The sequence below is a fragment of the Dama dama genome, chromosome 18 (genome assembly GCF_033118175.1).
Source record: "Dama dama isolate Ldn47 chromosome 18, ASM3311817v1, whole genome shotgun sequence".
Taxonomy (NCBI): Eukaryota; Metazoa; Chordata; class Mammalia; order Artiodactyla; family Cervidae; genus Dama; species Dama dama.
Window position 1 is genome coordinate 12477716 of NC_083698.1, and position 26602 is coordinate 12504317.

The 26602-nt window shown below is 41.6% G+C and overlaps 1 protein-coding gene across 1 annotated transcript in view; it reads left to right on the plus strand.

The window, feature by feature from the left end:
- The window catches only part of DYNC1I1 (dynein cytoplasmic 1 intermediate chain 1), a 370725-nt gene that overhangs the window by 205988 nt on the left and 138135 nt on the right, over window positions 1–26602 (plus strand). The window contains exons 7-9 of the mRNA XM_061166296.1: window positions 14193–14282; window positions 21950–22112; window positions 24286–24385. Of these exons, the coding sequence (XP_061022279.1) occupies window positions 14193–14282; window positions 21950–22112; window positions 24286–24385 (353 nt within the window). The remainder of the gene's footprint in view (window positions 1–14192; window positions 14283–21949; window positions 22113–24285; window positions 24386–26602) is intronic.

Genomic DNA, 26602 nt, shown 5'->3' on the forward strand with positions numbered 1-26602 from the left:
CCCCAAATTACTGAAGCCGAAAGAACATTTGTTTGCTGTTAACAAATAAAAGTCGATGGTGACTTCAGTTACTACTCAATTTAGCTTTCAGACTGTTAGTTACCACTCTTGGCCATGCTCTTTCTTTATTGATTCTTTTTCAAGTTCCATATAGGGAGCCAGAAAGCCTTTGGTTCCATGTTGGGCATGACACCCAATCCAATGAAGGAGAGGCATCCACTTCCTTGGTGGTTAGAGCAACCACGTGTCCTGCTTTGGCGAGAACAGTCACATAGACCAGTGTAATGGAGGAGCCCGCTGTCCTGCGGCAGGGGTGACCACACATCCTGGATTGTCCAGACTCTCCTCATCTGTATCTGCCATGTCTCCCTTCACCATGTCATGCTTAAACATTAATTGCACCCCCATTTCCTCTGAGAAGTACCCCAATTTGGACAGTAGATTTTATGGAAACTCTACTGGTAGTCCAGAGAGAAATACAGAGCTTTCATGTCGTTGGTCACTGCTTCAGATACAACGTTTCCCCTTGAATCTTAAGAAGGATTTGCCTAGCTGAGAGTGGGGAGGGATGGGTTCACCCAGGAAGAGTAGAAAGGCTGTTGGTCAAAGACATGACGTGGTGGATTCTGGGTGGTCAAAGTCAAAAATATCCATCACAGGTCCCTTTTCTTCCTTTACAAAGTTTGGTATGATTTAGTAGCAAGTTGAGGGAGTTTAGGGGTTGCAAAACATGAGTTTGAATGTTGTCTCTGTTCTTCCTCTAGTGCTGGTCTTATTGATCACGTTCCTTTCAAAAACCTCATGTGTAGCAGGGGTCCCCAACCTCTGGGATCTAATGCCTAATGATCTGTTATTATTACTATTATGTAATTATAATAGAAATAAAGTGCATAATAAATGTAATGCTCTTGAATCATGCTTAAACCATCCCCCACCTCAGTTTGTGGAAAAATTGCTTTCCATGAAACCAGTCCCAGGTGCCAAAAAGGTTAGAAACCGCTGGGCTAGAGAACGATTATGTCTGCCGTGGTGAGTTGTTGGGAGGATTAAACAGGCTAATGAAATAAAACCTTTACCACAAAGCTTAACATGTATGATCCAATAAATGGATAACTGTTGTTTTTCCGTGATGCCTAGTACACATCTGAGCACACATTAGGTGGTGAGCAAATACCGAGGGACCAGGACACAAAACAAGACAGAGGATTGGGAACCTCAGCGTGAGCATAGCGAGGCTCTGGGTAAGTTTAGGGAAGAGATGCTGGCAATGTTGACAAGACCTAGTGATCAAGGAAAGGAACCTTAAAATTGGAAACGGAGCGAAGAGTTTTGTGATCCAGCTAAAACACTGGAGAAACCGCTGAGAAAATGTGCTTTTCAGAACCCCGGGGGAAATGACATTCTTAACTTTTAAAACAATCAAGAATATTTTCTTAACACACATATTGGGGCAAATAAATGTGAATAGTTAATGTATCCTAGTCCCAAGAAGTTCAGAATTTTGGATGGAGAAGAAAGCCCAGAAACGCACAGAAATGTGCTCTACTTAAAATAGTACATAGAATTTGTTGTTGTTCAGTTGCTAAGGCTCTTTATGACCCCATGGGCTGAAGCACACCAGGCTCCCCTGTCCTTCACTATCTCCTGGAGTTTGTTCAGATTCATGTCTATTGAGTCGGTGATGCCATCCAACCATCTCATCCTCTGCCTTCCACTTCTCCTCCTGCCTTCAATCTTTCCCAGCATCGGGGTCTTTTCCAATGAGTTGGCTCCTCATGTCAGGTGGCCAAAGTATTAGAGCTTCAGCATCAGTCCTTCCAGTGAATATTCAGAGTTGATTTCCTGAATAAAATAGAGAATGATACATATCCTACTTTGAAACATGATAGTTCTTTGACTGGATACAGAAAATTGTTAAGACAGTCTCAACTCAAGTGCTGTGAAGGGTTAAATGAGGAAGATATCCCTTCTAACAAGGGTGAACAGGAAGGATTGGGGGAGCTGGGGGTCATTTGAATCAGATCTTGAAGTATAGCTGGATTTTACATGCAGGGAAGATACAAAGGTATTCAAAGCCTTGAACCTTCCAGGCGAAACCTGCCCTTGTGTTTTTGCTTCTACTACCTAGAATGCTTTCCCCAGCTACCCACAGAGCCTGTTCCTTGAGTCTTCTTATCAAATCCCACCTCTCAGTAAGGCCCTTCCTAGCTACCTATGTGCAAAATTGTGAAACTCACCACTTGGCCTGTATTGCTGGTCTCTTTAGTGCTTGCAACTCGCTAACCTACGTTATGCTTTCCTTGTTTATCTTATTTTCTGTCCCTGCCACTGGAATGCAAGCTCGATGAGGGCAGGATGTCTCATCTGTTCTGCTCACTGCAGTATCTCTGGCGCCTGAGATAGTGCTTGTCACATATTAGGTGCTCGTATTTTGCAAGAAGGAAGGGAGGGAGAGTGTCTGGCTGAGGGAGCCACGGGAACTGAAGGACAGATGGACTGCGGTGGTTTGTGCAGTATTGCAGTGTCAGTGACAGAAGTGTGTGCGTGGATGGGGTGAGGGGGGTGAACGAGGTGCAGGCAGGTCGGCAGGAAACAGGTGGTTTTAGAGCCAGAAGTCTTCAAGTCTTCTTACCTAGAAGACTTAGAGACGAGGCCAAGGAATCCAACTTGTATTCTGCATGGCACAGGAACTCTCAAGAGTTGGTAGCAAGGGCAGGCATTGGGAGCAACTAGAGTTAAGAATGCCAGCTAGGAGACCCTGACGGTAAGCCACATGGTGGCCCTTACCAAAGAGAAGGAGGTAGAAAAGTAGAGAGTACATAGGGAGCTGTGCAAGTGAAGGGGATACAAAGAGGCAGAATTCACAATTTGATCCTATTAACAAAAAGATTGCATAAACAGACTCACAGACGTAGGGAACAGACTTGTGGTTGCCCAGGGGGTGCGGAGGGGTCAGGGAGGGATGGACTGTGAGTCTGGGGTTAGTAGGTACAAGCAATTACATATAGAATGGATGGAGAGCAACATCCTCCTGCAGCACAGGGAACTATATTCAATGTCCTGGGATAAACCAGAATGGAAAAGAATATGAAAAAGAATGTATGTATATGTGCAACTGAGTCACTTCACTTTGCTATACAGCAGAAATTAACTCAACATTGGAAATCAACTATACTTCAATTAAAAAAAAAAAGCACACACACCCCTCCCCCACCAAAAAAAGGACAAAAACAAGATGAATGCTAGAGAACATGATGACTTCTGCATGCAGGGATGGACCTGACAACTGCTCTGACAGTAAATGTCAGACTTGACAAACTTAAAGATGCAAGGTACCATTTTTTCCTTACAGTTTCTTTACAAGCAAAATAATGTTTCTAAATGGCATCTACGTATTTTACTCTGTCTTCACTAGTTAACACAGTAACCATTTTAATGCCTGGAGGCCTTGGGGTCTACTTTTTCTGGGACATATCTGTGGTTGCTGCTTAAAGTTAGGTATGATGATATTTCTGTCCTTGCAGCCTCAGTTTTCTTTTCTACAAGTCATGCTGCTGTTAAGAGGAAGCACAGGTTTGCACAGTAGAAGAAGTGATGGAAGAAACAAAGGGAAGGGTATGGGATTGTCCAAAATCAAAAGTGGGCTGCAAAAGGGCTTTAAGTCTTGTAAAGAAAGCTAGGAGTCCCTTCTCCCCTTCCCAGAAGCCGAGACTTGCATTTTTAAGTGTTTTGAATTATTGCCCAGAGTGTGTGTGTGTCTGTGTGTGTGCGCGGCGCACACACCCCTATACAAATAAAACTGCCAAGAATAGACACAGAGCCTGTGCCTTGGACGCGTCAAGGAGGCTCTGTTCACATAGAGCACAATGGCAGTGCTCTTTCTGGAGTTGTGCAATGAATGCTTCTGCTACCAAGACTCCAGAATAGAGGACTGTTTTGAGGGGTGACTTGGCTCTTTCAAAATCTCTCTCCCTTCTAGATCCTGCAAGAACTGCAGTTTGCCATTAGAGATTAATTCACTGGGGTGACCATTCTCTAGTCTGTTAGTATGAATTAGCTCACCCAGTTGATCATGGCTGAAGACTCCATGACTTCCGGTGGAAACTTAGGAGATGGGGGCCTGAAAAGCATAAAAGAATCAAGAGAGGAAAGATGGGGGTGGTTTCTGGCAACAAAATGCATGTACAGATGAGTCAAGGACTCTTCTGTTCTGAGCAGTGCTGGAGAACTCAGTCGAAGTTAGCTAGTCATAGGCCTTCGACACTGAGCTCGTCTAGGAAATAGGAAGCCACTGATGGTTTTTAAAGAGGAAAATGTATGGAAATAGAGATCAATCAAGTTTTCCCAGCCCCAAACATCAAAAGCTGAGGTTATCCCTGGGCTCCTGCCTGGACATCTCCAGAAGGGAAAATCTCCCGGTCTCTGACCTTGTATGCAAGCTGACTAATCCATGGCCACTCGATTCAGCCCATATTTGCCACACACATTTCATGTATCAGCACAGTTACAGGTTTCAGAAACAGCTGCTAAAAAGTACTCTTCTCTGGCTTCCTCTCTCGCTTTAAATATTTTCCTTCATTTCCTCCCATTTGCAAGGCCTTGTGTGACATTCCATCAGGAAGTAAACTTTCCAAGTACTGTCATGTTAGAGCCTTAGGAGAGAACTGATGTGGCCTAGAGTGTTAACAGGAGTGCTCTGTATGATGAGAAATGTATGTTTTCTTTGCTCTGGCCAGATTTTTCTAGACCAGAAAGCGAAGGTTTTTTAAATATTAGCATGTAGTATATTTAACAAAGTGCTTACTGAAAATCCCACAAAATATGTCTTTGCTGCATATTTTGAAAGCACCGAGGCGCTCACCTTGGTTTGTGTAAGCATTCAGTGGTGCATGTTATACTTTATTTTGGCTGCCGTGATACGTATCAGGAGGTGGCTCTCTTTGGACTCCCGGTGAAGTTGGCAAACCGTCCACAAAGCCGGTCCAAGGATAGGGTGACTTGAGTGAGTTCTGTACGAGAGCCCTCACTGTCTGCTATAAAAACACATGTCTGCATTCACAGTTCAGTTCATCACGCCTACTGGCGGTCAACCATCCCCAGCCAAGTTCTCATCATCTGCTGCTTGGATTAGGGCTATAGCTTACCTTCTGACTGTCTCCCTCATTCCAGGCTCTCCCACTCCCTTCCAGCTCCATACTGCCTCTGTATTCTTAAATAAAATTAGACCTTGTCTCTTGCATTTTTAAATGCCTCCAGATTCTCTGCAGGGTTGGGTGGCAGCAGCAATTTTTATCAAGGGTCAGGCCACCCCTTAGGTGTATCAGAATATGCATAAAGAGCTGGCCAAGAAGGAGAGGAGTGAGGTTTCAAAAGCCGTATTTGGCATTTCCAGTGTCTTGGATTCCTTTTGCAATTTTAAATAATACATTTGGGTTAAATGAGATGTATATTTATTCACATGGAGAAGGAAATGGCAACCCACTCCATTATTCTTGCCTGGGAAATCCCATGGACAGAGGAGCCTGGTGGACTATAGTCCATGGGGTCAGAGGAGTTGGATATGACTCAGCGATGAAACAACAACAGATGTTTATTCAAAAGGGGGCTACTGATCTCCAGAAAGAAGTCCAAACTTGTTCTGTCATTTAAGGAGCTATAGGATGTTCATACTGCCTTTCCAGAACCATCACCCATCTTGCTTTTGCTAGTGTTTGTACTTGACATTGATGGTACTATCAAGAGTAGGTCTTTGAGGGACTTTTCTTCTAGTTGTGGCGATAAATGCAGAACCTAATTTCAAGTGGTTTCTTGGCTGTATTATCATGGAGATCCAAGGGAGAACAATGGAAGGTGTCCGTAGATCTGCCTGGGAAGAGGTGTTAAAGCTCCGGAGTTGCATCATGAAGAATTAGTAATAATCACCTCCTGGACACTGGAGGAAAGACCAAGACTGGTAGAAAGAAAAAATATGTAGTGCTTTTGAGGCGTGTACCTACTGGGGTTTTCGGTGATTGTGCATTGTTCAGAGTGCAGGTTGAGGCGGAAGAGATAAGAAGCTGTGGGGTTTTATGCTGCAATTTATAGGGAACTATAGAATATTTTTGGTGGGGAAAGGATACATAGATGTATTTTTTAAAAATTAAAAATGAAACTACTAGAAACACAGAGCAAGACATGTAGTTTTAGAGAGACCAGTCAAAAAAACTACTATAATACTCCCGGTGAGAGATGGTAATGGCCTGGATCAGGACAGTGCAGAAAAGACAGAGGCGAATTTAAGACAGATTTTGGAGGAAGGATTGAACCAATGTAGAGACCCCTTGTTATAACCTCTGATGGAAGAGTTAAAGTTAGTACTGTGATACCTAATTGTGAACCCATATGTGAAAGGTGTGCAGTTGGTGGGGGGAATGGAGAATGTAGTCAAAGGAGCTCTCAGCCGAAGGTGGGGGGTTCTGCTTTGAATATGTGGAGTGTGAACACCTTGGGGGACATTTGCGTTGAAATGTACAACACAGAATCTGGAGCCTTGAGGGGATATCTTGGCAGGAGATACCCATTCATGAGTGATGATGGAAGTGAAATGTGAAAATGTTAGTTGCTTAGTCCTGTCTGACTCTTTCTGACTCCATGGATTGTATCCCACCAGCCTCCTCTGCCCATGGGATTCTCCAGGCAGGAATACTGAAATGGGTTGTCTTGTTCTCCTCAGGGGATCTCCCTAACCTAGGAATTGAACCCGGGTCTCCTGCATTGCAGGCGGATTCTTTACCGTCTGAGCCACCAGTAAAGACAAATGTAAATATTATCCAGAGTGACATCTGACGTGAGAAAAGATGAGGCCAAAGACAGAACTGTAAAGAATATCTTCATTAAGGTGAATTATTTTTATAAGTTTTAATTTGAGAGATTAACTCGATTTTTCTATAGAACATGTAAAATATGTTATAAAAAGAATCCCTATCTGAAATAGCTATACATAGAATTGTATAAAAGTGGCCAGGGCATTTGATATTAAGTTAAGGGCAATACATCTAAAACACACAAAAAACAGGGACTTCCCTGGTGGTCCAGTGGTTAACCCCCATGCTTCCACTGCAGGGGGCATGGGTTCAATCCCTGATCAGGGAACTAAGATCCTGCATGCCCTGTGGTGTGGCCAAAAAAAAAGAAAAAGAAGTAAAATACACAAAAAATAAACAAACAAAAAAAGGCCTTCTTTATCTATCCAAGTCTTTTCACCAACAATAGAATTGACTCTATGTTCTTGCCATCATCCCTTTTATCTTTTGGAAGCTAGTGTTCTATTCATTTCTAAGCCACTCATTATTTGATCAATTCCAACATTCACAATTTTTCACATTAGAATTGATGCTGTGTTAAAGTTTAATTAGCAGCGATCAATTTTCTTAGCAGTACATGACTTTGGCCTGTTCGATTTGAAGCCGTACGGTAATTGCTTTCTGCTTCCCCCTTTTGGCAGCAGCAGAGTGCCCTTTGGAGTCAAGAAGGATGGAGTGAAATGGCCCACTTTGCTCCCTCCCATCTGTCTCCCCCTGACCAGACTTATCTGTCTTCCATGAAGCCACAGACCCCTCGTGAAAAGCCAGGAGCAGGGCGTCAAGGACTCGGGGCAGGCCCTCAGACCCTCTTATCCTGGGGTTTTGCAGGTCCTGAGAGGCTGGGGAAAGAAAGGACCCACTGACCTCATAAAACACAAGCCCTTCTCTTCACAGAGGGCCGCCCCGTGTCACTCGGGGTTCTGGTTGCAAGCAGCAGGCACTGAATCCAGGGGGATTTATTGGAAGGAAATCTGGTGCTGACATCACCTCTAATAAGATTTATTGGAAGGAAATCTGGTGCTCACAGAATCAACAGGAGGCAAAGGAGCAGGCTTGGGAAAGGGCAAGACCAAGGGAACCCAGAGCGTGGGGTCTCTGGAGCAGTCTGGCCAGGATGTCAGTCTTGGTGGCGTGTTGCCCCTCATTATCCTCCGTGTCTTCTTGGCTTTGCCTCTTGGCCCCAGAGACAAAGGCCCAGTTAGGAGCATTCGGTCTGACTGCCCAGATCCTGCCTGTGTCCTGGTCACCAGGAAATGGAGAGCAGGAAATGTCTCTCTGGGGCTTTCGGATGAGAAAGTAGGGTCCCAGCAAGCCACCAATACAGCTGTGCTGCCAGGAAAAGGGTCTTGGTGGTGTGTTACCAACAATAACAAATGGTTCCCTGCACTTCTATCCCCAAGTCCCAGATTTGGGAGGTCATCAGAAAGGTAAAGTGTTAGTCACTCAGTTGTGTCCAACTCTTTGCGACTTCTCCAGGCGAGAGTACTGGAGTGGGTAGCCATTCCCTTCTGCAGGGATCTTCCTGACCCAGGGATTGAACCCAGGTCTCCTGCATTGCAGGCAGGTCCTTTACTATCTGAGCCTCCAGGGAAGGCCATCAGAGCAGCTCAGCGGTCAGACAACTGTGGCATACTCAGCGTGGTGACATTGGCTTCGTTCTTAACCACCAGGCTGGTGGCGGAAACTTACTTTTCTGGAGCTCATATACAGGGTCAGGCCCTGGACTAAGTGTGTTATGTGCAATTTCGGAGAACATGCAGTTACTCGTGTTTAGACCTCAAGAATATCTTAAGGAAGGAGGACAGTAGCTACCAAACTTTTTTCCAACTACAGAAAAAGAAAGCAACAACTGCAGAGGGTAGAATTTAGGTGCTGAATAAAATAATGTCTAAAAGATGCCATTGTTTGAAATTAGTCCCTTAGACCGACAGGTAATTAACTTCTGCCAGTAGTTTAATTTCTCACGTGTACCTGGGACAGGAAACCGTACATGGGTGGTAATTTTTTCCCCCCTCCAATCACAGAGGAAATGTAACCGGGTATGAGCTAGTAGCACAACTCATATATCAGTAGTCTATAGCAGTTCTACATAAATCCTTTTCTTTAAAGTTATTTAACTGTTTTGAAAATGGTTTCAACAGAAGTAATTCCAATTGCACCAGAAAGGAAACCAGAATCTTAAAGAAAAATATACTCTCTTTGCTGAGCAAGGCAAACATATCAGTATGCAGAGAGACAAGCCTGTCTCTTATGTTTTATTTCCTTAACAAATTCACCAAAACACTTACTTTCTGTCTTTAAAAAGCTGATAGACAAAGAATTCTGTGGCCATTAAAAATTAATGCCTACAACTGGTTTATAACCACTTTAAAACGGTACTGTTTTTTTTTTAATTATTTCTCTTTTATTCATCGTATCTCATTATGGGACTTTGCACATATTATAAACACAATAAATATTTGTTGGGGTTTTTAAAAACTCATTGAAAACATATTCTCTGGGGAAGTGTTTTCTATTTAAAGATTTAGATAACCTGCTATTTTCCCACCTACTTCAAAAATAAACCAACACACTTCTATTACAAACCCACCCCTTTTTTATAGCCAGGCCCTTATAGAATAATATTATTTCCAAAAAGCTCTAAGTGGCCACTTTCTGTCATGATGTTTCTTTTTAATTCTTTTAGGAGTTAATGTTTAAAAATCCTTGTGTCTGCGAAAAATAGGAGCTTGATGTTGTTTAAAGCTGTCTAGTGCAAAGTCATTTGGTGAAACTGACTTCATTTTAAGAACTAAGAAAAGTGAATGTAAAGACTAGGTGGTTCTCCAAAATTAAAACAAAAGACTTGCTTTTGCTTTGCTTTTTAAAACCTCTTTAAGTAATGTGAAAAAAATTCACCCATAAAAGACCATTGCTTTCAAAAAATAATAATAATAATTTTCTTTTTCATTAAAAAAAAAAAACCTAGGTGATTCTAATAAAAGCACAATTGTTTTTCTATATTCAGTGGAACTAAGACTAAAGTAATTTAGAACTTGAGCTGTTCTCCCCTTTGGGTCTATGGAGGGAGGTGGAAGAACCTCTTGATTATTGGTTTTACTTCCCTGAAATCTTCACTTCTCAGTCCTGGACACCTTGAAGTTTCTGCTCAGTATGGCCTTTCTTGAGCACTTTGTTTAAAATTTCGCCTCTTCCTCCCCTGATCAGCACCCCCGATGCCCCTTTCCAGCATTCTCTGTCTCTGTCCTAGTTACCTGACTCGGCGTATGTTTGCTTTCAGCTGCTTTCTGCTCATTCATGGGAGCACCATGACATGAGCACAGACTTTTGGGGGGAGGCTCCCTGTCCTGTTCTTGGCACATGAGCACTGTAAGTGCTCCTCAGTGTTTGCTGACATACAAGCTTAGGCAGCACTTGCTCGAAGATTTCTCTGGATGGGTATTTGCAGCTCTCTTGGTGGTTTAAAAAGCAGTTTCACATTAACAATTTTATCCTTTAGTCTTATAATAAATTTGTGTTTTGAGGAAAGGTTATTATCCCAATTCCGCAAATGAGGGAAAGGGCCTCAGAGAGTTCCTATGAATTATGCTGAGTGAGGGGCTTGCAAGTGGTAGACCCCAACCTTGGACTCAGACCGATTACGTGCCTTGAAATGCAGTTACCACCCAGGTTGTGACTCTTATCTGTCTGAAGGAATACAGCAAGGCTTGTAATAAGTATTGCTGAATCGGGTCTCAGGAGAGTGGATTCCACAGAGTAAGTAAGAATACAGTGTGGATGGATAACATGGGTTGGGAAGATCCCCTGGAGGAGGAAATGGCAACCCACTCCAGTATTCTTGCCTGGAGAATCCCATGGACAGAGGAGCCTGGCGGGCTACAGTCCATGGGGTCCCAAAGAGTCGGACACAGCTAAGCAACTTCCACCCTGATGGTCTTGATATAGATGCCCTGTGTGCTGTGTGTGGTGAGCTCTGGAAACTGAAAGCGTTCTCCATGCGATGGCCACCTCCAGGAGCCTCCACACACCCCTGCTTGCATTGCAGCTGAGCAGCACACCTTTTGCGCTTCAGGTGTCTCCCCCTGACATTTCTGTTTCATGACAGCTGTGTTTAGGGAGGCAGTGCACTTAATGGTTAAAGACCAGAGACCCCATTACACATAGAACCAGGGAGAACGTGAAGCTTGACATGGTTGGAAGATTTGGGGGCAATTACTCTGTCTCCTCATCTATTGAATTAGGTTGGTGGTACCAAGTTCTGATATATAAATTAGATGATGCAAATAAAGCATTCATCACTGCTGTAGGTGTGATTATTGTGCAAATAGATGGGGGAAAAGTGGAAACAGTGTCAGATTTCATATTCTTGGGCTCCCAAATCAATGCAGACGGTGACGGCAGCCATGAAATTAAAAATGCTTGCTCCTTGGAAGAAAAGCTATGATAAATCTAGACAGAGTGTTAAAAAGCAGAGACATCACTTTGCTGACAAAGGTCCGTCTAGTCAGTGCTATGGTTTTTCCAGTAGTCATGTATGATGTGAGAATTGGACCATAAAGAAGTCCGAGTGCCAAAGAATTGATGCTTTTGAACTGTGGTGTTGGAGAGAACTCTTGAGACCTCCCTTGGACTGCAAGAAGATCCAACCAGTCCATCCTAAAGGAAATCAATCCTGAATATTCACTGGGAAGACTGATGCTGAAGCTGAAGCTCCAATACTTTGGCCACCTGATGCAAAAAGCTAACTCATTGGAAAAGACCCTGATGCTGGAAAGGTTGAGGGCAAGAGGAGAAGGGGACAACAGAGGATGAGATGGTTGGATGGTATCACTGTCTCAGTGGACAGGAGTTTGAACAAACTCAGGGAGATGGTGAAGGACAGGGAAGCCTACTGTGCTGCAGTTCATGGGGTCACAAAGAGTCAGACAGGACTTAGTGACTAAACAACCACAACTGTGTGTCTCATTATCTCTTCACTAGATTATAAAACCATAGAAGTTAAGGCACGTTGCTGGCTTTATTAGTTTGCTAGGGCTGCCGTAACACTGTCCCATTAACTGAGCAGTTTAAACAATAAAAATTGAAAGTCTCGAAGTTCTTGAAGCTAGAGTTCCAAGATCAAGGTGTTGACCGGTTGGTTCTGACGACTGTGAGGGAGAATCCGAGCCGTGTCTCTGTGGTTTGCTGGCAGACTTCGGCACTTCTCGGCTTGTAGAGGCAGCCCTCCAGTCTTCGCCTTCATCTTCAATGGCGTTCTCCCTGCGTGTGATTCTGTGATTAAATCTCCCCTTGTTTATGAAGACACTGGTCGTGCTGGATCGGGTGCCCTCACTACTCTGGCACAACCTCATCTTAACTAATATACCTGCAGTGACACTATTTCCAAGTCAGATCAACATTCTGAGGTCCTGGGGGTTTGGAAGTCAACATATAAATTTGGGGTGGGGGACGCAATTCAACTCATAACATGGGATTTGGCACCTTTATATCTGTTGTATTTTACTTGTATTTATTAAGTTCCAGGGAATGGCTCTGGGACCCATTGGACTTAAATAAAGGTCTCTAGAAGGTTCAGAGATAGAGCTACTTCCCAGCTTATTGGCCTTTTGAAAACTGCCTCTCCATCCAAGGTTTACCAGAAGAGAAACTTCCCTCCTGCTAGCACCTCCCTGGGCTTTGTGTTTGATCTTTGGCTCAGGAATATATAACATGTCAAGGTGAAGATTTTTCTCAGGACTTTCCAAGCTGATTTTTAATGGATAGGTAGCAGTAATATCTTTACATATAAAGATTTAGGTGTATTATTTATAGTTTAACATGTTAAAAGGTTTATTCATCTACATATCTGGGTAATGCAGTGTACTTGTCAAAATTTTAAGTGAATGTCTTTGTCTCACAGGTATGTGTTAGTAATAATGTATTAGTAATAAATGTGTTAATGTGTTAATAATAAATGACAGTTTCTCTCAAAGGCATCTTACTTTCTTTCTGATATGTATATAGTGTGATTATAAAGTAATAAGGGTGGTTCCACAATCTACACACATATAGATGCTGTATTCTATTGAAAATTTGCATGAGATATTTCCAGTATATAAATTGCAATACTGTACTTCACACATCCATATTCTTAAAATGGATATTCCCTCCACAAATCACTTGCTTAATACAGCAGAACTTTTGGAGTTGCTTTTCAGGCTACACTTGTTTGTTTCAGGCTACATTTAAACATGCATTATATAATACATTCTCTCAATGGTTGGAGCTGAAAGTCTGAGTTGTTATAAATTTCAGGATTTGTTGTGATGGAAATGGGACTCTCCACAGAGCTTTGAATTTATAGAAAGTCTGCAAATATTTGTTAAATGAATGAATATATGAGTAAGTGAGGGGATATGGAGGAAGTGAAGGCATTTCTTTTAAATTCCACTTGAACCAATGGAATCAGTAACCTATGATGAATATGATACTGAAGAGTGAAGGTAATAAATTTAAAAAACACAGAAGCAAGTTTTGATTTTTTACATTGTCTTATTCCTGTAAGTTGGGCTTTGTCGTGATACTTTGTCTCGTCCCCCCACCCTCTACCCTGTGACTGATGGTTTCAAGCACTCTGCAGTGGAAGGGGTCTCCAAGAAAGGCAGTTTTAGGGGGAAGAGACTCAAGGGATGCACATTTGCATAGGGCAGGAAGGGCACTGGAACATCTGGTGGTGGTGGCCGACCGGTACCATTTGTTAGCGCTCATTAAATGCGCATTAATGCGCGAGTTGCTCTGAATGTGTAAATGCCATTTCAGGTCAGTTCTGTTCTCCCAGGCCAACGGCAATGACTTTGGGGGGCCTACCCCGGTTGTTTCCTTGCCGATGGCATCTGACCTGGGGTCAGACCTGCATTTAACCCTTTCCTGTAGGTCAAAACCAAATCAACGGGGTGAGGATGAAACTGGAAATGAGTGGTCTGTACAGCAGGTGTCCCCTGCGGAGAATGTGCCGCAGGTGGAAACAGTTTAAGATCTGTTCCTGGCCCATCTCCGAAGAAGCTTCAGAGGTCAGAGATGCAATTCCAAGACATCCCATGTGGCGGGGGGGCCTGGGGATAGATGGAACAGGTGCTGACTCAGAGCGGTTTCTCAGCAGCATGGTGGGGGGACTTTCAAAGAGACCCCTTCTGGAGATAATGTATCCATATATTCATGAGCACATATCTCGGGCATCCATCGTGGACTGATTTACTTAGAAGTTGCCCCGAGTGATTAGAACTTTACCCTCTGCCCCTACCTCCCACCAGCAACCAGAGATTTTGATTGGAAAGCAAGAATATAATGCATTTTTCTCTTTCTTTGTTCCAGAGGATGAGGATGATGAGGAAATGGTGGAACCTAAAGGGGGCCAGGATTCAGAACAGGAAAATGAAGACAAAAAGCAGGAGGTGAAGGAAGGTACGGTGTGGGAGAGAAATCGAGTCATTGTTTTATTATTTTTGTTTTTGTAACTAACATAAGGGGGTGTCTGTAGAGGTAAGTAAAAATTAAACATATGCCTCCAGTATGGAAGGTTTTCTGGGATTGTTCAGTACATTACATGTAGCAGTATAAACTGGGTTCCTTTAGTTTTTGACTGACAGAAGCAAATAAAATACAAGTCATCCACAATTCCAGCAACAAGTCCAGTCATGATTCCCGTAAAATTATTACTAAATAGCAGTAAAACAAGATACTTGTTATTAATTGACATGTTACCTAGTTGGGTCCATGTGAGCTGTAGAGAAACATTAACCATGATCGTCACTATGGTGCATGCATGCTAAGTTGTTTCAGTCGTGTCTGACTCTGTGCGACCCTGTGGACTGTAGCCCACCAGGCTCCTCTGTCCATGGGATTCTCCAGGCAAGAATACTGGAGTGGGCTGCCATGCCCTCCTCCAGGGTATTTCCTGACCCAGGGATCGAACCAGCATCAGGCAGACTCTTTACCACTAGGGCCACCTGGGAAGCCCAATCATCACTACTGACTGTGCTATAAATGTCTTCTCCATGCTCTGCCCAGATCAGGAGCAGCCTCTCTATTTAGTAAGGCTTACTAGGTGCTTGGCTGTCTCCTTAACACTCCAAAGATATTATGCACCCTTTGCAACATCCTTTTGAAGCAAATACTATTATTGTCTCTATCGTATAGATAGAGAAATAGGAAAAGAGAGGTTTGAAAACATACTCTGTATACATAATGTATAAGTACATGGCCTGTGCTTAGAGTTGGCACCAAAGCCTATGTACGTCCCCATGATGCCCTCCTCCTGTAATAGCACTGGATTTCAAAACACAAGAAAGCAAGAATGTAAAAAGAATAGAAAGGGGTAAGCAAGAAATACTATAGCTGATGCTTCCTTACAAATCTAATTTTGTGTGCTTTTTGAGATTTTCGGCCTAAGGAGAAAAAGAGAATTTGAGATTGTCATTCTTACTGAGAAATGGAGTATCTGTGAGAATGGACTCTTGCATATTTCCTACTAAGTGTCCCAAGTTTAGAGCAACAAAAGTCTAATTAGAAGCTCATTTTATTTTATTTTTATATTTATTTATTTTTAATTGATTGATGATTGCTTTACTGTATTGGTTTGCTTTCTGTCATAAATCAACATGAGTTAACCATAGGTGTACATATGTCTCCTCCCTCCTGAAAACTCATTTGATTTTTAAAATTTCCATTTGCCTGTGACTCTGGCACACATGGTTGTCCCCAGGGACTTTGTAAGAGTGGGTATGTACTGCTCATGCGGACTCATTCCACCCTGCCCAGGCATGAGTGAGGTGGCTGTTTACTGCCAAATTCTAGGGTATGGCTGTAGACAGGTAGTAGATTCAGCATCTTTAAGAGTGGTATTCACAGAAGGCCCAAGTTACATTTTCTGAGAGATTGTAAAAGGATCTGATTGAAGCAATTTCACATTTAAACTCCTGCTAAGAATGTGGAAAGGCTTCCCTGGTGGCTCAGATGGTAAAGAATCTGCCTGCAATGTGGGAGCCCCACATTCGGTCCCTGGGCTGGGAAGATCCCCTGGCAAAGAGAATACCCGCTCTAGTTGCTTGCCTGGAGAATCCCATGGACAGGAAGCTACAGTCCATGGGTCTCAAAGAGTTGGACACAACTGAGCGACCAACACTTTCACCTTCAAGAACATGTGTGTATATTTAAGCTGGTGAATAGAGTATCATTAACACAGGTGTAGCAAGAGACAAAATAAGTCAGAGTTTACTAAAATACTACTTTTTTTTTTTAGCAAAATATCCTTAAGATGTACTGGGTGATAAGGAGCCAGGGTATATTTTGTGTGTCTTGGCACAGATTCCCTACTGCCCCCCAACCCCAATCTCCAAATTGTCTTCTCTGGCAAAGCACTGCAACCTCCTTCTTAAGTTCTGAGCAAAAATGCCCTCCAGTTTTAACTGTTACTCATGCTTTATGGAATTGATTAAAGTCCTGTTAAAAGTCCAAGAGAAGTTTGAAAGTACATTTCCTGTTACTGCCATGCTGTGCGTCTTAGTCTCTATTAATGGCTTTTCTGCACATTAGCACATGATGGGTTAAAAGCATGTTTATGTTGGCATCAAACTCTTGCTGGCTATTTTTTTTTAAAGCAAGATAGTATTTTGCACACTTTTAAAAGAATCTCTAGCAGATACGATCGTGGCGCCATTCACCCAGCTGCATGGTAGGCAGGGCTGTGTCAGCACTTCCATAGGAACCCTGAATTTCAGGGATTTATTACTTAGCCATAAACATTTGCTCTGGGCTGAAACTTGACATACATGGTTTCAAACCAGGGAACACATTTTTGAGAAATCTGGCCTTTTTTGGAATTAAAAAAAAAAAAGTGCTGAGGGGAACATGGGGAAAAAAAAAAAAATCCGTCCTCACTAGCTTTTGACATTTTTGCCCATGTGACATCAAAATGCATTAAACAGCAAAGAAATGTGGGTTCAATTTATTACTCTTCCCACTCTGTTTTTCACAAAAGAGTTGGGAAAAACAGCAAGTACCTTTTTAGCTTTTAATCAAATTTTAGGAAATTCTGGTATGTGAATGTCCTAGGATTTTCATGTTTAGAAATTTAAAGCAACAGAATCAGAAACTTAGCTCCTGTAATTGCGCATTAACTCATAAACCTCACATTAACTTCAGAGAAGGGCACCATTCTTTATTCAGTTTGGGTTTTCTAACTCTTGTTTTTGAACTGATTTCACTGTAAAATTCTCTGAGAACCATTATGCCTTCCTAATCTGATTTAATATTTAAGTTATGTGGGTTTACTGATTTTTTTAATCTTTTGGATGTATTTTTGAAAACTATTTAAAAGATGTAATTTCTAGATTGACGTTTAAAGCTACATCATTGAAAAAAGCATTTCTGAAATGGAGATTTTTAAAATTACTTTTGACCTAAAAATGAGATTGTAAAATATTCAATAAAAATTGTGGATTTCACTATGGATTTTACATTTTTACAAAGGAAAAAAAAAAAAAACTCCGAAGAACTCTAGACATCAAAAAATATAGTGTGTAGTAAATAGAGTAAATCAAAAAGAAGCTGAAAAAATACACATTCAGGTCAATAAGAAAACTCAAGAAAGCACAGCAGATAGGATAGGATCAATATGAGAAACACATACAAAAAGCATTGTCATATATAAAACCAAGACAAATTAGGATTTTAGTAATAAAAAGAATAAAAAGTAGACCCTAAAATAAAATTCATACTAAATTTTAATTTTTTCAGGCTATGAATTCATAGAAATTGGGCAGTTTTGTAAACTTTGAATTTCATGACTCTAGTGCCTTGTTTTCATACTTCTTATTCAAGCTAAATGTAACTGTTCAGGTAAATTTTGGTAAGTTTGAAACTTGTCCTGTTATTTGGATTATATGAAAGTAATATCCACATGTTCTAGTTTTCCTGAAAAATCTTTATTTCTTAAAAAAGATCACTTGAAATGCATAAAATATTGTTAGATCTTGGCAGAAATACTCCGTGTTGCAAAAACAAACAACAAAACCTGCTATAATAGCACCTTCTGCTTAACTTGTAAGAAAAATCAAACATTACTGTTGTCCTTGTTTTTCTCTGGTATGCCTGTTGCTATTAAATTAATTCCTACCTTTTCATGCAGTTAAGATGTTGAAAACAATTCTTTAGGTTCCAGGGATAGGGAAGAAGTGAAGAAACAGAAATTTCAGGGAGAATTTGAGGTCTATCCTAGAGTCATACTATTCTGGTTCAAATTGTTTATGCTTGTATATTAAGTTTTGTGGACTCCATTAATCAACTAATTTTCTTCTCGTGAAATATAATGTCTGGAGAGGTTTTATCTCCTGAATACTGATATTGGTTGTGGTTCTTGGATAGTCCATTATGTTTTCATTACATTGTAATAAAACGTCAATTTAAAGATTTTTAAATATGAGAGGTTTGGGGTTTTATCAAACATAACTATGGCTCTATTTAAATCCTAAGTTGAATATTGTTTATGACTTTTAAAAAGTACTCATCTATTATTTTATGCTAACAAATCATGTCATTTGATCTCTGTTAAACATCAAAGTGTAATATAAAATATGTTCTTTGTTTTGGTTCTGTAGCAATTTATTTTCAACCCAAATATTGTATTGTCAAACGTACTATCTGGAGAGGCTACTGCTTCAGTTACCTGAACTTGGCTTCTGCAAATACACTTTGATCAGCCGTTTATGTTTCTTTTAGAGAAGAAGTTGTATGTCTTGAAAGCTGAGATCAAAATGACAATAAACTACAAGGAAAAAAAATTACAGAAAATTAGACAGAAACTATTTTTTATTCAAAGTAATGGACCTGTAAGGAAAGATACAGGTGGAATAAAAGTAACTCAAAAAGATAAACAGAATAGATATTTTAAAAATACAAAAATAGGAATAAAGTGGGAAAATTCCTATTTCTCTGTGTAATTTCAAGTGTGTTTCAAGTCATTCATCAGCAGTGACTAAAGTCAAATGAAGCTTTGTAAAATAAAACATTCTTCTTGAAGTAATACACAGTGTCTTTTCATTTCATTCTGTAGCTATCAACCTGTGACCTAACATTGTGAAATAATTCTTTCACTATTTTACCATTGCAAGAAATTAACATTTTCACAGATGCCCTCTTTATTTGCTCCAAGAAATTCTGTCCTACCAACATGTTTTGAATAACCACATAATTTGCCAACATGTTTCTCATTAAAAATTATGTTTGCTTTAAAAAAAAAAATCTTCTTGACCTTGTAGTATTCTAGTTTAGTGATGCTTATTTATGTAACAGTAGTGACCAGAAACTGAAGGCAAAAGGAGAAGAGGGCAGCAGAGGATGAGATGGTTGGATGGCGTCACCAACTCAATGGACATGAACTTGGACAGACTCTGGGGGACAGTGAGGGGCAGGGAGGCCTGGCGTGCTGCAGTCCATGGGTCGTGAAGAGCTGGACACAACTCAGTGACTGAGCAGCGACAGCAGCAGCCGGTGGAAACAAAAGGAGCCTAGCATTTTCCCCTTTGCTAGTTTCACCAAGATAATTTTTTTGAAGTTATATAAGGGTGAAAATTTTGCATGCATTATTTATCAGAAAGTAGACAAATTATACACGGGGCAAGATGATGGTTGGATGGTATCACCAACTCAGTGGACATGGGTTTGAGGGAACTCTGGGAAACAGTGAAGGACCGGGAAGCCTCGCGTGCTACAGTCCATGGGGTTGCAAAGAGTTGGACATGACTGAGCAGCTGAACAACAGCTAATTATTGAATACTCAACTATTTGCTGAGCTTCCCCAGTGGCTCAGCGGTAAAGAATTCACCTGCAGTGTAGAAGCTGCAGGAGACACAGGTTCAAGCCCTGGGTCGGGAAGATCCCCTGGAGGAGGGCATGGCAACCCTCTCCAGTAGTCTTGCCTGGAGAATCCCTTGAACAGAGGAGCCTGGTGGGCTACAGTCCATAGGGTCACAGAGAGTCAGATGCAACTGAAGCGATTTCGCATGCACGCAACTATTTGCTAGTATGTTTATTTTTAACTCTTAAAGCAGACTTGAAGTTTAGGTATCATTGCCTGTCTTTATAGATAACACTGCTGCTTAGAGAGCTTTCACTGATTGAAGAATCCAAGTTAGCAAATGGCATAGTAGCTCTTGGATTCCACGTCGATTTTATAGAGTTCTGGTTATTTATGGTTTACATACCGCCTACCTCACTATTTTTCAAACTAGTGTCTGTGTAGCATTTCTCAGCAGATGTTGATGGAGGTTCTTATAGAGTCCCAGTATACAAGGCATATTTGGGGCTCTGGAGATTTCAGCAACAAAGAAATCCTTCTGCCTCTTAGAATTGCTGGGGTGAACTGTGTTTGGAGATTACCTTCTGCTTAGTGGATGAATCATGTTTTTTTATAACATCACCTGGAGAGCATTTTATAAGGTGTGAACCAACTACGTCATAATCATTCAAGTTTATTGTTCAAATACAGACTTTGGAGTCTGTCTAGACCCTCTTTCATTTTGATTTGGGGGCAGAGGAGGGCAGGCCAGAATGGGGGAGACATTCTGAACATTACAAGTTTGAGATCTACCTCCATGGCTCTGCAAAAAGACTTCCCTCCTCCTTATTTATTTCTCTCATCCAGTGGGTCACCAGTTCTTAGAAATCGTACAAGAATCTGCTCTCTTTCCATCCTTACTTTCACTGGTTAAGTTCAAACCCCCATTGTTTCTTTTCTGAACTATTACCATATCTTCCCAATTGGTCTCCCCATTTTTTTTTAATGTATCTATTCTTTTTCAGATTTTTGCCCATTTTGGCTGTTCCATAATATTGAGCATAGTTCCCTGTGCTATACAGTAGGTCCTTGTTCAGATTTCTCAGGGCACTGGCTTCAAGATACCATTAATCAAGTCAAATAACTCTTCCATAAAACCTTATGCTGCAGGTGACTGCACCTAAGTGATTCCTCTGACCATGTAGCCAGGTAAACATTGGTCCTAGTCATGAGGATGCTTGTAGAAGTGTTTGGGAAAGCCTGTGGGTGAGTGATTTCACCAGGGACCCCCATGGTTTTAATGCACTTCCCCTCTCCTGAAGTTTAAACTTCAGGAGCTTCTGATCCTACTGGAAGAATAATCAAACACTTATTGAAGTCTCTTTGCACGGAAGTTGAAATGGAGTTCCTGAAGAGCCACTAAGTTTCAGCTGACAGTTTCTGCCCTTAGGGATTTCTCATTCTGGGGCAGTTCCTAATGCTTCGTTTATAGGTTTATGTGAACTTTGCTACTGAAGGAACAGTTTCTGTAACCTAATCCTGACTCTGAGGTGAGCTGACTTTCACTGCTAGTTTTTAGTCTCTCTTGGCCTCATTTTGTATCGTCAGATTTAGTTTTATATGATTGGTCATGCTAGAAAAGTAAGGCATAAAAGCAATTGTGAGGTATCTTATAGCATTTATTTGTTTCATGTGTTTGTTTAAAAGCAGAAGATATCTTGGGTAAAGTTGGGTTTGCAAGGACATGCTTTAGTTTTTGAGGGGAATTTATATAACAGTCTATCAACCATATCAAGTAACTATCTAAAGAAAATTAATTTATCAGTAGAAAGAGGCAAGGTGATATCTGAATTGTATTGTAGATAATTCTTAGTTCTTAATTATTTGGTAAGTGCAGCTTAACCATAGCCTTACAATCTAATATACATGGTTTTACAGATATCTCTACTATGTACTATTTGAGCTGTTTTTCAACTTCAGTTCAAAAGAAAGTAACATTCAGAACTGATTGTTAAAACACACAGTCATCTTCATTTGTAATATTTTTTCAACTCTTCAAAATAGCAATTAATCCAGATATGACATCTTTTTGCAAAGTTGGCAATGAAGACATCTGCGAAAAACCTTTGGTGTGAATTTAAGAGTAATTTAGAGTTAATGTTAACAATGGCTTATTTTACTGTGTCCTATTTCTCTTTTGATAAGCAGTGTCTTTCAAGAGTTAGATTCCTCTTGAAATGTTTTAATTATCCTTTTTCTTTTTTTCTTTCCCAATGATCTCTTTTACATAAAAAAGCTCCTCCAAGGGAGCTGACAGAGGAAGAAAAACAGCAGATCCTTCACTCAGAGGAGTTTCTCATCTTTTTTGATCGGACAATACGGGTAATTGAAAGAGCCCTGGCAGAAGACTCCGATATCTTCTTTGACTACAGTGGTCGAGAATTAGAGGAAAAAGACGGGTTAGTTTCTTGTGTGCAGTTAAAAAAAAATACTGTGATAAGTTATCTGTTGCTTCTAAACTCATTTACGTTTCGAGTAGGCAAGTTGCAAGTCTGACAAATCAGAAGACTGAAATTCCAGAGCTGATCTTGCTGAACAGCTCTGACTGAGGGCTTTGGTTATGATTTCTGGCTTAGAGTTTCCCTGTAATTATCATGTGCTTCGGTGAAATGCTTTTGAACTTGATATCTGGGGGACAGCCCAGGTGATGGGGACTGGTAGAGTCATGCACATTGTCCTCTGAGAAAACATCCTTATAAGCAGTAAGAGGAGATTTACATTCTATCCAGTAGATCTAGTTTTGATGTCTAAGCAAACAGGAAGCTGAGGAAAATAAACATGAGATCCAGGAGAACCTTAAATGATGTGTGAGACAGCAAACAGACTGGCCACCTTTTCCTCTTTTGATACCGTAAGATTATGTATATAAGCCTTTAGGAAACACATGTGCAGGGGTATATTTACAGATTAAGAAAACTTGTCTATAAAACCATGGCCCCAAACAACTTGACCTGTGACTTCAACGTGTGTCTTGTCAACCATCGAGGAGGCACTTTATGAGCTTTGTAAAGAGACAGAACTGATTTTTAGCCACCAGTTTCTCTTGGCCAGGAACAATATGAAAAGATGAGATCACCTGCAGTTTTCATCAGACCTGACATTTTACTACTTCTAAAATTCACATACATTGTCAAAGGCCAACCTATCGTCATTGAAGATGCTCAAGGCCATGTAAACAGGTTCGGAAGGGAGTTCTGAAAGTGTTCTTAACAGTTCATAGTATTGATAGACGATATCAAAGAGACAGTATTTTGAATATACATGTTATATTTGTTTAATTTTAAAAAGCCATTACTCTCTGGCTCATTTAATAGTCTGAGTCCTGTTTCCCTCTGGGTGCCTGGCACAGTATTATCTTGGGTGTATGTACCTCTTGGGGCTTCCCAGGTGGCGCTAGTGGTGAAGAACCCACCTGCCAATGCAGGAGCTGCAAAAGACATGGGTTTGATCCCTGGGTCAGGAAGATCCCCTGGAGGAGGAAACGGCAACCTACCCCAGTATTCTTGCCTGGGAAATCGCATCAAAGAGGAGCCTGGTGGGCCACAGCGGTGGGGTCGCAAAGAGTCAGACACAACTGAGTGACTGACACTTTACTTACTTGTCTGAGTTAGCAGTGGTGGAGCTGAGGAAGAGTTAGCTAGGGGAAAAGAAGTCGTAATAAGTCAGCTCCTTGGAACCCAAATACCTAGCCAGAGATCAAGTCACCCAGTCGGACAAGTGGTGCAGGGTGCAAGGCAATAGAACAGAAGAAAGAACGGAAAACTAAGGTGAGTGGGGAGGAATTCCTGAACTGAAGCCCGAGGAGTCTAGATAGCTTTTTAATGTGGATCCAGTAACGGCTGACACGGAACAAGTATGACCCAACTTAAACACACAGTCTTGTGGAGCAAATGTAGAATCAGTGCAGAGTTCTTCAGAGGATGGTCTGTAGCCAGTTGAGTATCAGCCAAAAAAAAAAAAACACTGGCCAAAGTATAATCCTCCCCCACCCAGATGCTATTTTGGTCTATATTAAGTGTCTACAATGTTTGGTGAATCCCTCACCCCGCCCGCCCCCCAGCAGGCCTGTCTTACGGTAGAACTTTTCACTTGCTATTGCACAAGGAGGCAGCTGCTACAGTAAACCAGAAATTATAGGTAAAGTGAAACATGCATATCACTTCTGGTCTAAGGCCAGATAAGGTGACCCTGATGTCAAAGACTCTCCCGGTGTGCTGTGCTTCCTTGATAGCTGGGAGGTTTCTTGTAAACTCTGCTTCAAGGCAGAACTTTTTAGGGGGAGGAGAATGCTTTAGAACTGGTCAAGATGGGAACCTGAAACAAATTTGACATCTCACACCAGGCTTGGAACAACATGTGGAAACCTCACCTGGGCCAGTTAAGAGAGAGCTTTTCATGATGGAGACCACCTTTAGTGGTCATTTATGATCAGCATTTGCTCCCTAAATTGATGCTTTGGCTTCAGAGTATTGTGGGCCATGCTCTTGCCATTTTGTCCTTTCAATATGAGCCATAGAGATAGAAGCCCATTTTGAAGCACCTTATTTGTCTTTGATCTTTAAACCCTCCTAGGGACGTCCAGGCTGGAGCCAACCTCTCTTTCAATCGTCAGTTCTACGATGAGCATTGGTCCAAGCATCGAGTCGTCACTTGTATGGACTGGTCTCTCCAGGTAAGAATTGTTATTGGGTCGGGACAAACCAGACTTGTGTTCTCATGGCATTTGTATACAGTAAATAAGAGAGAATTGCCTTGCTACTTTGGATGTGTTCACTGACCCACCGTTTTCTTGCATGCTTATGGTTTTCTTTCTCGTTTTGCTGAAGTTTCCATTTAAATTTGCGTTCTGTTATTCATATCCATTGAGTACTTACTCTGTGCCAGGTAGCAGCCCAGGAGCCAGGCCATTCTTTCCATGAAAGCACTCTCACTAAGGTCGCCAGCGCTTTCCTGCTTATCAAATCCTGTGGATGTGTTTAAGCCTTCATCTGCCCTGACCTCTGTTTGTCACCCAGCTTTGTTGACTCTCTCTAACTTCTAAAACTACTCTCCTTCCACTGAGTTCTACAACTCGACTCTCTTCTAGTTCATGAACTCCCCTAAGACTTATTTTTTCCTCTTCTACCCCTGTGATCCTCATGGTCATGCTCTCAGTCTCTGTTCTTCTGGACATGCTCTCTGTGGAAAAAGATCTCTTCCACTGCTGTTAATTCAACCGTCACATGGGCAGCCTTTTTCTATCCCCACCCAAAATCCCTCCTGAATTCCACTTTACACCCCAGAGAGACAGATCCATTCAGGTGTCCTATAGAATGGCAGACTCATCACTAACGCATTATTTCTACACATCTGAAGTTCTTTTTTGCCTACTCTAAACCCTGAATATTCATTGGAAGGACTGATGCTGAAGCTGAAGCTCTAATGCTTTGGCCACCTGATGCAAAGAGCTGACTCATTGGAAAAGACTCTGGTGCTGGGAAAGATTGAAGGCAGAAGGAGAAGGGGGTGACAGAGGACAAGATGGATGGATAGCATTGCTGACTCAAGAGACATGAGTTTAGGAGATAGTGTAGGACAGGGAGGCCTGGCATGCTGCAGTTCATGGGGTCACAAAGAGTCAGACATGACTTAGCAACTGAACAAAACCAACAATTCTATGTTAAAGCCATCACAATATACCCAAGGGCCTAAAAAACTTTTCATCATTAACATTAAAAACTTCCTCTCCTTTATCTCCCAGACTTAGTCTGTCACCAAGACTGTCCATTTCTCTACTCCTGTATTCATTATCTTACACTTGTAGTATTGCTAATCTTCTCATGGTCTTTCCACACCCAAACTTGTCCACCTATAGTTTTCTGTCTAGACATCTAGCCAAATAAGCTTTCTAAACTACGGATCTGATCACTTTACTCCCTGGATTAAAACTCCCTGTTGCCTGTAAGAGAAAATAAAATAAAAGCAAACTAAACTCCATAGTGTAGCATTCCTAATGAAAGCACTAAACTCCCTGGTGTAACGTTCCTAGTGAAAGCAGGCAGATTTACCAAAAGCCATTTTTCCTGAATGGCCAACTCACTGAGCGTGTCATTGACCCAGCACTGAGAAGTTAAACAATGCCCATCAGGGCACACAGCTTAACTGTGGTGAGGACAGGCTGTGAACTCAGGTGATCTAACTCATGAACTTGTGTTCTGGGTGATCATGCTATGTTCCCTCCTGTAATGACAGCGATACAATAGCAATGAGGGAACTAGGAATGATAAATACTGGGCATTTATACATAGCACATTTTCCACTTTCTTTTAATCTGTGCTTTTATTGGGAATAGTAATCATGGCTAGCTTCTTTCTGTTTTTCAGTTTTGGCTTCACTGGGTCTTCACTGTGGTGCACGGGCTTCTGTACTTAAAATGCTCAGGCTTCTCTTGTTGCAGAGCATGGGCTCCAGAGCACGCAGGCTCAGCAGTTGAGGCACACAGGCGTCTTGAGTCACAACACATGGGCTTTAGTTGCTCCCAGGTGCGTGGCATCTTAGCTCTCCAACCAGCGATTGAACCCACATCCCCTGTATCGGAAGGCAGATTCTCCACCACGGAATCACCAGGAAAGTCCCCATGGCCAGCTTTTAACTTGTGTTTCTTATATGCTAAGCACTGTGCCAGCTACTCTGAAGGCATTATTTTATTTCACCCTCATAACATCAAGCTTCCTGGGTGGTGCTAGTGGTAAAGAACCAGACCTGCTAATGCAGGAGGCATAAGAGATGCAGATTGAATCCCTGGATCAGGAAGATTCTCTGGAGGAGGGCATGGCAACCCACTCCAGTATTCTTGCCTGAAGAATCCCAGGGACAGATAAGCCTGGCAGACTGAAGTCAGACAAGAGGT